We start from the raw sequence: 12151 nt of genomic DNA on the forward strand, positions 1-12151 counted from the left end.
TGGAAACAGAATGTTGTCATCTCCCACTGACACTGAATTCACAGTTATCAACGTAATAATATCTAGCACCAGAGATCACTGAAGGAAAATGCCATAATATCTCATGAAATTTAATATTTTAGCATCATCAAAATAATTCCCCAGATGGCACTGATACGCATGTGTAATGGAAATATCAAAATACACTTTTGTATGTCGGTAAGCATTCAGGTATGCACATGGAAAATGGTTGTTTATTTAGGCAAATACTTTTTTAACCGGCATTACATACCAAAAGAATCCCTTTATTATGATTCTTAAATGGCTTTTTTTGTTTTTAAAAAGAAATGGAAATTTGTGCACACTTACATGTATGTACATAATGTTTAATTCAGAGCACACAAACTGTTAAATATTGCCTGCGGATAAACTTGTCACTGTGCATTTACGTCTAGGCACATTTGTTGAGTGCGTGTGTTCGGGGGGGAGTTCCTTGAATTCACTTGTGATATATGTTATCACATTGTCACTCTGTTATCGTCAGTGTCAAGAACGCCCTTGTGCTGTCATTGCTATTCTTACAAATGGCAGGCTTATTATTTATATTATTTTTTGTTCGTTGTTAAAATGTACGAAACTGGAGAGCATAATTGATTTTTAATGAATGATTGATTTGTTTTTCAATAGGTTGGTATCGACTTCACAGCATCCAACGGGAATCCTCGAGAGCCTTCTTCCCTCCATTACATTAACCCACTGGGAAGCAATGAGTATCTTGCTGCGATTTTAGCTGTCGGACAAATCATACAGGACTATGACACGTGAGTATCTCATGAGGACAGCTACAATAATAATAATAATAATAATAATAATAACTGGGATTTATATAGCGCTTTTCTAGATACCCAAAGTCGCTTTACATGTGTGTGTGTGGGGGGGGGCAAAATTGATTGAGACTTCTGACAGAATGTGGATCATGTTTTTAACATGGCAAGGTTCAACTATGCTACTAAACACACTCCTTAAATGACTGTTTCCATGAAAACGGCCTGAAGTCTGAAAGCCAACAATGTCTTGGTATCTACTATAGTGTCATGATAAACACCCAGGTGACACCTCAATGTATCTTTTTTTTTTTTTTTTTTTAACCATTCATGATTTACTGCTTGAGGGATCAAATGTATTTCTTTTGCACATTTGTTTGTACTTCTACTTAAAAACAAACTGCAATTGGATAACAAATGGACAAGTTGTCAAGAAAATATAGGATGCTTGACAAGAAAGCGAAATCTAAATTTAGTGGCTAGTTTACAAAATGACACTTTTCTGGCAACTTAGACTTCCTTCATTATGAACCCATCTTAGGGGGGGGGGGGGGGAAGGCTTAACTCATCTTTTAATCTGTTGTCATGGTTTATTCCTCAGTGACAAAATGTTTCCTGCTTTGGGATTTGGAGCCCAACTCCCACCTGACTGGAAGGTAAATGTTTTTGATGGCATGGTTGTACACACTTTAGACACGTGTGCTCTATAGATACGTTTGTTTCATCATTATCATCATCAACTATAACAGCAGTGTCATGTGCAAACATAAAACCAAAACTGTAAGCCATATACTTGCATATTCAAATTGTGCAATTGTCAACCCATCTGTGTTGCCATGGCGCTGTGCTGATGAAAAGGACAAAAGAGAGAAGAGCTCACACACACGCACGCACGATGAGAGTGATACTATGCGGGAAATGGAGCGCGTTTATGGAAAAGAAATGCAGAATATTTATTGTGAATTGAGTTTGTCTTATGTTTTTAGGTGTCACATGAATTTGCGATCAACTTTAACCCCACAAATCCATTCTGCTCAGGTATGGAATGATGCTGTTGGTTGGTTGATGATTTTTTTTAATGTTGTTTGCATGAAGGCCACTCAGACACACAATGGTAATTCAAGCCAATTCAAGTAAAGAAAATATGCTTTTGCAAGAAAATGAATGTCTAGTATTTTATTGATATTGTCAGCCATTCATGCCTATGGGCATTTGAAGTCCATGGGAAAGGGACCTTTTATTTTGGTTCCGTCATAAAGTGTGAGTCACATATTGTTCACGTAACGTTTTGTTGTGGCCAGGTGTCCTCAAATAACAGTAAAAATGGTATCAAAAAATGAATTAATATGTTTTGTATTCCCGATCAGGTGTGGAAGGTATTGCACAGGCTTACTCAGCCTGTCTCCCCCACATCCGTTTTTATGGGCCAACAAACTTTGCTCCTATTATAAACCACGTAGCCCGTTTTGCAGCCCAAGCCCTGCAACAAGAAAAAGCGGCGGTAAGTGAGAATGCAAACCTTTCAATTCCATAAATGTATACAAGATTCAAAATCATGTAAATAAATAAAGAAAGAAATAGAAGAGAACAAGGAGGGAACAAATACTTGATTTATGAAAGCCAAAACATATTGTGCGCCTTATATTGTCCGGAAATTACGGTACTTGACTAAACAAAATTTAGTACATTCAACACACCATTTTCTTCAGCGTTTGGTACTGACATGCCTGGATCTGACTTAAATGTTTTTTGTTATTGTTGTGAATCATCCTGTGATGCACTATGGTAATTTGATTGGCCATTACATTTGTAGTTTTGTGAGGCCATTCACCTGTGATTCATATTTGGAATCACACCCAAACTGGTTGCAGACTGTCGGCACCTCGCAAAACAAGTTGCAGAACCACCCACACTGCACGACGCGACTCAAGTGTTAAGTAGCATTCGGCCGCGTAGCTCGATAAGGGGCCGGTTCAAGTCAGAGTATCAATATTCCAATCCTTCAGTTCTAATGAGCCTACCTGTCACTTTGTGCAAATACTCGTCATACTACCACAGACACACACCCTTAAGCTGGCGTTCCAAGCAGTTTGCATGTGTGTTTGTCTGTGATATCAAGTCCATCATTGAATTCAGTCAGCATCTGTTTTCAAAACTTCGACTCATTTCATCAAATAGTCTTGTGTTACTAATGGTAATATCCTATAAATATAAATTGCGGCCCCAGAGCGTGAGTCATGTGTTGAAGTATAGTTTGCCAGGGGAGCACATTTAGGTTAGTTTTTTTAATCATGGGAGTTGGAGTGCACAGAAGGCTTGCAGCAATATGAGTGCCAAAAACACATTACACACACGCACACACACAAACAAACACATGCGGTAACAAAGGCAATATGTACTTTATCTGCACAGTCTATTTGACTGAAATTAGTTCTTCAATGTTAATATTTCAGTTTTTACTGAAGCTAAATTCCCCTTTTTTAGGATTTCTCCTAGGTTTGTTTTCTCTCTCATTTAATGCCACCATCATTTCTTTGCAGGAACAGATGGTGTGGTCTGAGAAGCTCAACTTGCTGTAGTGCTTTCATTTCATTTTTCCTTGTTACTAAATTGTTGTGTGACTCTCTCATCCTAATTGTACGTATTCTGTTCCCCATATTCACTCCTAACAATTTTGGGGAGGGTACGTCGATTTACAGTTGCAGCTACAGATTTGTTTTTGATAAAAGTTCCCAATACAAAAGCGCGATGCTCACTGGTCCAATTCATGTTAGCAACTGAAACGAAACAAAATAACTTTATTGGAAAATGCAATGAAACAAAACGAAATAAAATAACATTATTCGAAAACAAAACGAAAATGAAATTAAACAAAATGAAACACAACAAAATATGTTCTTTTCGAAAACAAAAAACAAAAAACCTTTTGGTTTCTTTAATTTATTAGCATTTTATTAAACCTACAAATGTGTCAGATCATTTTGCCGGACTCTGTAGGATATCTTAGTCAACAGAAATGTAATTGACCATTTTAGTGCACAACATGCATCAATGTTTCTCTTTCTTTCCCAATGTTTCCCTCTACCGCCTTTCTCTCTGTGCAGCAGTACTTCACTCTCCTCATTATAACAGACGGTGTCATCAGCGACATGGATGAGACACGTCATTCAATTGTTCAGGCGTCCAAGCTGCCCATGTCCATCATCATTATCGGTGTGGGAAATGCGGACTTTGCCGCCATGGAGTTTTTGGATGGAGACGCCAGTGTGTTGAGGTCCAACACAGGCGAGGAGGCTGTTCGCGACATTGTCCAGTTTGTCCCCTTTAGAGATTTTCGTAATGTGAGTATTCACTCCAGTCTGAGGACTAAAACAGCTACATGGTCTACATAACCAGTTCCTGGTAGAGGTTCTGTATCATAGGATTATGCCCAATGCAACACATGCTGATGAAACAGAGGAGCATCAAAACTCAGCTCCTATCAGTTTGGATTTCTAATTAATATCCCAAGTGAGAACCTTTATCTGTTTCAGGGACTTGCATAATATTTGTAAATACTACAGATAACATGATTAATTTTCATGTTAGTGCTTAAAGAAAGTACTGTGGAGGCTTGCGATACAAGTATAATCCCACATGTAAATCTCGAATCATCTTTCCCCAATGAAATGAAAGAAAATGTCATTAATCTGTTCCAGATTTTCCAATCCAATTAAAACTCACTAGTGCTGTTATTAAAAAGCCCATAAACATTTCATGTTTATAATATCCACTATGGTAACATGACTATCATTTGTACCGTAATTCTCATGTATGTATTTCTACTTGTTGTTTAGAAGTTGACTGGAATGTGTCATTTCTCTCCTTCACTCAGGCGCCAAAGGAGACCCTCGCCAAGTGTGTCCTGGCAGAGCTGCCTCAACAGGTCACTCAGTACTTTAAACAGCGGAATCTTCCACCCATCAACCCTGCGCCAGAGTGAGACAACAGCTCACACTGTAAAATAGCTTTTCTGTTCACAACAGGCAGTGCAAATTGAAAGTACGTGACCGCCGTGGACGAATACCTCATATGTGGAAGACATCCTTGTCATCATTTTAGTATTTTTTTTCTGTTTTAAAAGACAGCTCAGTAGATAATTCAGGATGAATCAATCAGTTTTTCAAGAACTGTGATACAAAGCCACATATTTAACAACAGTCATATTCAAGAGAAGGACATTTTTATTGTTGAGGATGTCTGGTTCGCTTTTTGCACGTGTCTTGTGATATCGTGTGATTCTTACAACGTTGTGGTGTTCAGTCTGCTTGGCTGAAATCAGTATCAGTGGTCGTACGGCTTGTTTTCAGGTAGCAGTCAGATTGAAGAAGGCTGATTTATGGTGGACCCAACCCAGTCCTTCCCCAATTTGCAGGTCGAGAAAGCATTCAATGCGAATGGAAGGAGGCAAAAAACACACGGCAACCGTGTGACGCTGCTCTTCAATATGGGACCATTTTCCCAGATCTGTGTTACAGGTTTGGCTCATCCAGCATGTTGCCAGTCACTGTTTACAAATGAACAAAAATGCATGTTTTTTTTTTTTTTCATTACATGCTACAGATTTTGTAAATACTGTAATGAAACGAGAATTTTGTCATACCTTGAAAGTGTCATTACGTGCACGAGCTGTTTGTGATATGCATACAGTACTAGATTGTATATGATGTAATAGGTATTGATAAGCTACAGTAAATGTTTTTATTGTATTATGCAGTGCAGACTTGTGTAGTTATACAATCGTGAAATGCATATTGCAGTGTCTCTGCACTAAATGTGGTGCTCTTCATTTTGTAAAGTTGTGTCTGTCAGCACTCAGGTTAATAAACATAACTGTTCTCGATATCAGTTTGTTTCTCATTGAGTTCACTGTGTGCCATTGTTTTTGTATGAAAAACATGTTTCTTTTTTTAATGGGTGTGGCTATGCTCTTAAAACCTCTTAAAGAGATTCACAAAACGACAACACATTTGGCAGCCACGTCAAAAAGATGAACCCCGCCCCCCCCAAAAAAAATAAAATAAGCCCCAGCTTGTTTTAAAATTGCAATTTCTGGGCAATGTTGAAAACTTTCAACATTCATCCGACCTGTCTTAAATGCGGTTGTCTAACATTACGAGCTGTCGTCATAGCCTGAAAAGTTTTGGTGATTCTTAAGTGAAGGTGGGGGGCACCCAAAAAATTACAATGTACCCTATCGGTAGGATACATTAAAATAAACCCACAGAAAGCGATTAAAACAGGAAGCTTTTTATTTCTTTTTGGAGTCAGGGCGCATGACACATGAGCATCTCTCCTAAATTATGCGACACACACATTCATTCCATTATTTTCCAACATAATTCCGACTGCATGGGGCCCAGAGAGGAGTGTCTCCTTCCCAATCTCACCAGTCTGTTGCTGGTTGCTACAAAAGGTACGTGTTACGTGACATGCGAATCAATCGACGCAAGTCTTTTCCTTCCTCCGCAGCTGTCAATCACTTTTCCCACAGCCAAAAGCACAGCTTGTCATCACTGTGGCTTGGGTTGGGTTGGGAGAGGTATGTGGGAGAGGGGATCGGGACGTCGTCGGAGTAGGCGGTACGGGATTGCTTGCTTGCCTAAACTGCATGAAACGTGATTGAGGGAGAAGCATCACGTTTGAGTGCAACAATAGCAAAAATACGAGCAGCTACACAAATTGAGTCCAATCAAAATGGTTAGTTTTCAATGTTAGGCCTTATTAGGATTATTTTGCACAGTTTTTTTTTTTTAATTCCCTTTCGAAGAAACACTGAAAGGGGTTGTTGCAGACAGTTCTCACGAGAATTTAGTGGGAATTGATGATGTAAAGGAGCAAAATGAGTAGGGAAAACGTCCTTTTTAAATTATCTTGAGAGGAAAATCCACACCAGGGTTGTTTTTAATAGGTCTTTCTAAATGTCTGTTTGCACAGCATAGGAGAGCTCCATGGAGGAGGTATGCCATAGCAGAAGTATACATGCCTTGGGTCAGCATATCTCTAATGTCATGTTTTACTTCTTCAGACAGCAAAAGAGTTGAGACATTTTACCAGACTAAGTCGCTCTAGAGTACAAGTCACCCTGGCATACAAGTCGCAACAGTCAAAAAGATGAATCACTAAGAAGAGAAAAACACAAGTCGCACTACACTGCAAGTCTTCTTTTGGGTGGGAAATAATCTGGCAAAAAACGAGAGTAAGAAAAGTAGAGCTCTCCTACTGTTGAATTACTGCACAAGTTGGAAGTGCTGCGAATGAGTAGACGTGCTATTAGAACAAGATTAAAGTGAGTAATTTAGAAGAACTCGAAGGGTTCGTTCTGTATAGTTAGAAGACTGAATCAGTTGGTCACTTTAAAGTGCTCCACTTCATTTTGCCTCAATTGCTAAAGATACAATTACTCAATACTTCCACATCATCAACAATATTCATGACGATTTAATTGATCACTTATTATCAAGCCCAATCTTTACAACAACGTTACTGGTAGTTATTAGCAAAGGATTCATTGCGATTCACTACTAACTTCTTGTGAGAACATTAAATTACTAGAACACGTTAAAGAAAGGTGTTTGGTTTAAATAGGTGCATGTTTAAGATTATCCCACAAGTTAGAGTATGTGTGTGTGAGACAGACTTATCTATTGGCTCTGCTGTGCCTCGGGTACGGCAACATGATTACATCTACGCTACCTTCGCTGTCCGAGCTGCTGTCAGAGTCGCTGCTGCCGGAATAATCGCAGAGGCCCGGAAGGACGCCGATGCAGACCGCTGCCGAGGGCAGGTGAAGCAGAGCTGGACTGGAATTAAGGGGGGGCGAAGGGTTTTTGGGCGTAAGGCCCGTGACAGTTTGTTGATTTTCAGCACCCCCTGATCTTCGTCCGCCTCCTCCCTCCTGTTCTAAACACAACAAGTTACTGTCAAGACTGAGAGAACCCAACAAGGAACACCAAGTAGGAGGTTGAAGTTTCCAGCACAAAGTGGTTGTGAACCGTTCTAGGCCTCATGCTTGATGCCCACCTGTGTGTCTGTCTCCATTTCCCGTTGCTGCACTTTCCACCCTCTGTTTCTTACTGCTGTCTGATGACTGGGACGAACTGGTTGAGGGAAGACAAAAGAGAGGCAAAAGAGAGAAAGCAGCTGTGTTCCATGTTCAATGATCGGTTTGTCCTCTGCCCCCCATAAAAAAATCGGCTACCAAGCTCATGTACTAATACAGAGCTCTGATTTATTTTGTTATAAATATCGTTGGAGGACTAGTTAGCTCACAGTTCAGAGGCGCACGGTTCAATTCCGGCCTGCATGGGTTTTCTACCGCATTCCAAAATCATGCATGGTAGGCTGATTAGGTGTGATTGTGAATGCAAAGACTTGTCTATACGTGTGCCCTGCGATTGGCTGGCGACCTGTTCAAGATGTCCCTCGCCTACTGCCCAGAACGGCTGTGACGCTCGTGAGGAGAAGCGGTTCAGAAAATAGATGTTCTTATAGACATTCAAAGTCCCAACTTCACTAGAATTTAAGTTTGTAAAATAAGCTGAACGAGGTGCTTTCAAGTCAAGGTTTTGTCTTGTATTGTGCTGCACCCAGATGACAGATACCAATAGTGGTAGCAAGCATTTGTGTCTGTCCATACTTGCGTCTCTTGACAGCACCAGCCAGTAAATGGGCCTGAGACAAATGGCTGGTCCTTTGCTCCACCACTGTTTGTTTAGAAGTTGCTTTCTTCTCAGGCTCTGGCCGGCTGTCAGTGGAGACTTGCTTTACTACGGCACTGTGACGGTATAGAGTTAAGGTCAATGAACCTTTGTGACACCTCAAGTAAGATTCGACTTTCTGATATTGTACCGTGCGGCAGCTATCAGAGCCTTCCAGTGTTACGCTCCCAAAAAAAATGGCACAGTTCTGAGCGCCTGAGAACAGTACTGGGAGGTGACACAGATTAGATGGCTAAAACAGGAAAAGGTGGGAATAGCTCAAGGGACTCACACTTGGGTCAACAACATGAATTCATTCAGTCATACACAATTGGGTACAGTATCGGGTCAATGAGGTTTGTACGAATCCTTGTGAGCTCCTCAAAGCAACAGGACAGATTGAAAATGCAACCGTAGTTACCACATGACCATGCAGTTTCCAGGACAACCTACTTTGTTGCCAATTACAGACAAACCTCTCTGTCGCCCTGGTTTTCTGCTAAGAACGGAAGAAAATATAAAGCGCTCAGATGGAAACTTGTAAGCCACGGGGAATGGTGAACATACAGGATGGTCATACAGCTGCAGGACACTATTTGATGGAAGAAAGTCAGTATGTGTGTTAACATTTCTGTTCTGTTGCCATGATCTCATATTTAACGGCATACTTCTTTCATTCAATTACAAGAAATGGCAACTATTGTGTTTGACTTGCAGCATTGCAAATGAAGAAAAGGAGATCTCTGTATCCTCCAATGGAGGAAATCAACAAAAGTGTGGGTCAAGATCACCGAGCTGAAAAAAATGCTCACACTCAAGTCTCAGCTTAGCCTTGTATTACTCTTATGCAACAAATTTGAGGTCAAGTAACTACAATGGTTTAGTAAGTTAAGGTTTAACAACATTTTGGTGTTAAGTATTAGGGATGGGCAAGTATGAAAACAAAGTATCGGTCGGGATCTGTGCCAATATCAGCCTTGCTTCAGAGTCGCGACGATACCGGAATTGTCCGACTTCCACACAGAAGAGCAGACAAATTTGAAAAAAAGCCATCTGAGTTGGACAGTGGGTAAAGGGGCTAAAATAAGATGACTGAGTTAGCCATAGTGATTAACTAAAAGGTTGACATGATCAAAAGGATATTCTGTATTCCAACAGTTCCTGTTTCTCTTCATCCCTGCGTTGCTTCTCCACTAGGCTCTGTTGCCGGGAAACCTCGTCCAGGAAGCTGGTCTCATCATCGTCCAATCCCCTCACCATGTTCTCTGTCACCATGGAAACAAAGCTGCTCTTAGCACATTGCAGCACAATCATGGCATTTTGTAGAGGAGGGAAAAAAAGCAGTATTACAGTCCGTTCAAAAATACTCTTTGGTGACCTTCATGAAGGAAAAAACAGAAAAAGAGAACATAAGCTTGACAATACTCAAATACAATTCAACACATTCACAATATTGAGCCATGTTTGCTGTAGGGAAACAGGGAACAATATTTAAAGTGCTACTATAAGAACAAACTAAAGTTTTTGAGACAAATGGTTGACTGTTAGTGCTTTTTACTGTTATGAGGGTAGCATATAATAAAATTTGTTGATAAGATCTATGGATTTATTCAAAACCAAACTAATCTTTATTATTATTATTATTATTCATCCCCCCTTCCTCCCTCCATCCATCCATTTTCAGCAGTCATTGGGCAGTAGGTTGAACTGGTTGCCAGCCAATCGCAGGGCACACAGAGACGAACAACCATCCGCACCCGCACTCACACTTATGGGCAATTTGGAGTGCCCAATCAATATACCACGCGTGGTTTTGAAATGTGCGAGGAAACGGAGCATTATTATTATTTTCTCTGCAAAATCTGCATCGACTCCAAAAGCAATATCCTCTAGTGGGGATTCCGTGAACCCCAAAATCTAGTATGAAGGGAAGCACATGCACATCTGCTGACGTGCAATGCTAACATAGCTACAATAAAGAGATAACAAATAGAAAAATGAAGAACAATGAAGGAATTTCACATTGACAACCATCCTAAGCATGCAAACTTTATAGGCTTATTAGAGTGGAACAGTCACAGAGCAAATCCAAACGTACAAAAATCAGAGACCATTAAAAAACAACATGCCAATACCCACTGAATTTGAATTGCTCCTCAAATTCCTCTTGCTTTTTGTCTCTCTGGTCCCGCAGACGCTCAAAGAGAGAACGGCCGTCATACTCTACCTCGGGGGCCTCTGCGGAAGAAGAAAGAAAAGTATATCTGCAGATGTATTTCGAATTGATACATGGGAGTTTGTTCAGGATTCTTGTGGGTGATCTTACTCTCAGGGTCATCAGGCTTCCTAACTTTCTCCCACTCCTCCTGTCTTTTTTTCCTCCTCTCGTCAAGCTCTGCTTCCGAAACAAACTTCCTGGTGAGATCAACACCTGTCCCTCCTCCTTCCATTGCAGCTCACCTACAGAGGAAGATCACACACATACAAACAACACTGAGCTTCTGCTGTGGCCTTGGACACATGCAACGTGGGATACAACATGGCAGACACGTGCATCAATGACAGTTGCTTACATAGACGTTCATGTTAACCATTTGTAAGCTTTCTTGTTGGACACCTTCAAAAGACGTTTCTTTCTGACAAGACAGCCACCCAGATCGACATGTGCAATGTTCAGCACAGATGGCCTTAGGTTAAGTTCTTCAACCTGGGCAGCAATGCCAATGTTCATATGCATGTGTCTGTTATTTAAAGCCACGTTCTGGATACGGCACCGGTGAAGGATATCAAATATTGTAAATGGCTAAAAATAAAAATTATAATAAATGTGCACGTCTTCTACAATCAAATACAAAAGTAAACTCGGGTCATTTTTGTTCCAACTGTGGTAACTGAGCGTGCATTTTTGGGATGTGTGATAAAGTACTTTTTTTAGCCGCTGCGCCAAAAGTTCATGACCTCGAAACCCCGTATGAGCCTCCACTCCCATCGAACTGTGCAATTTACAGCTTTGGCGCCCCCCAGTGGACATCAATTGGGAGCACACGTTACACATTAAACCAAATGGATGAGTTAATTTGCAAAAACGAGTAAAGAAAAACATTCAGAAACAATACCCGAAATTTAAATTAGGCAAGCGGGATCTTTATTGACATATTAGATTTTGTTTCAATGACTTTTGATGCCATAGTGCTGAAAAAACAGCTTAGCTGATATAAAACATTGTTAGTTTTCACAAAAGCAAAGGTAAAGATCGCCGTCTGAAACCACATACAAGCAATCTAAAACAAATCAGGCACATGCATGCAAGTCAACTTGAAGTATTTGATTACAAGCTGTAAACGTGCAGCAAAATAGCTCGTTAGCTTCTTTAGCATTCAGCCAAGGTGTCGTAGCTATATGCCGAAATACAAGCGTGTCATGCAACCCTTGTATGTGCAACGTAAACCGAACATTTATTTTACACCTGTCATTGAGCAGATCAAACTATTAGATTATTTCCGATCCACCAAACTTACCAAACAAGGCTATCGATAATGGTAGATGACGTCGGTGTGTTACTGTAAAATTCGCTCGTTGCAAACCTCAACGTCTGACTTTAGTTCCTCA

General features: G+C 40.4%; 2 protein-coding genes across 5 annotated transcripts in view; one reads left to right on the plus strand and one right to left on the minus strand.

Annotated features, from left to right (window-relative positions):
- Positions 1 to 4785, plus strand: part of cpne2 (copine II) — an 18413-nt gene extending 13628 nt beyond the window's left edge. Inside the window, exons 10-15 of the mRNA XM_061282654.1 lie at positions 667 to 800; positions 1405 to 1459; positions 1790 to 1841; positions 2171 to 2304; positions 3908 to 4144; positions 4678 to 4785. Coding sequence (XP_061138638.1) covers positions 667 to 800; positions 1405 to 1459; positions 1790 to 1841; positions 2171 to 2304; positions 3908 to 4144; positions 4678 to 4785 — 720 coding nt within the window. The remainder of the gene's footprint in view (positions 1 to 666; positions 801 to 1404; positions 1460 to 1789; positions 1842 to 2170; positions 2305 to 3907; positions 4145 to 4677) is intronic.
- A 1291-nt stretch (positions 4786 to 6076) lies between these two features.
- psme3ip1 (proteasome activator subunit 3 interacting protein 1) lies at positions 6077 to 12151 on the minus strand. 4 transcript variants are annotated; one of them, XM_061282659.1, is made up of 8 exons: positions 12061 to 12151; positions 10869 to 11002; positions 10682 to 10780; positions 9685 to 9807; positions 8482 to 8620; positions 7866 to 7942; positions 7539 to 7745; positions 6077 to 6449 (listed from the first exon to the last, which is right to left on the minus strand). In XM_061282659.1, exons 2-8 carry the CDS (start codon positions 10990 to 10992, stop codon positions 6445 to 6447), a joined length of 774 nt encoding a protein of 257 aa, XP_061138643.1. In that variant the 5' UTR covers positions 10993 to 11002; positions 12061 to 12151; the 3' UTR covers positions 6077 to 6444. The 4 variants fall into 4 exon arrangements, with proteins under 4 accessions (XP_061138643.1, XP_061138640.1, XP_061138642.1 ...); XM_061282656.1 differs by having other exon boundaries at positions 6077 to 7745; XM_061282658.1 differs by having other exon boundaries at positions 6077 to 7745; positions 12009 to 12071.

The sequence above is a fragment of the Syngnathus typhle genome, linkage group LG7, assembly GCF_033458585.1.
Source record: "Syngnathus typhle isolate RoL2023-S1 ecotype Sweden linkage group LG7, RoL_Styp_1.0, whole genome shotgun sequence".
Classification (NCBI taxonomy): Eukaryota; Metazoa; Chordata; class Actinopteri; order Syngnathiformes; family Syngnathidae; genus Syngnathus; species Syngnathus typhle.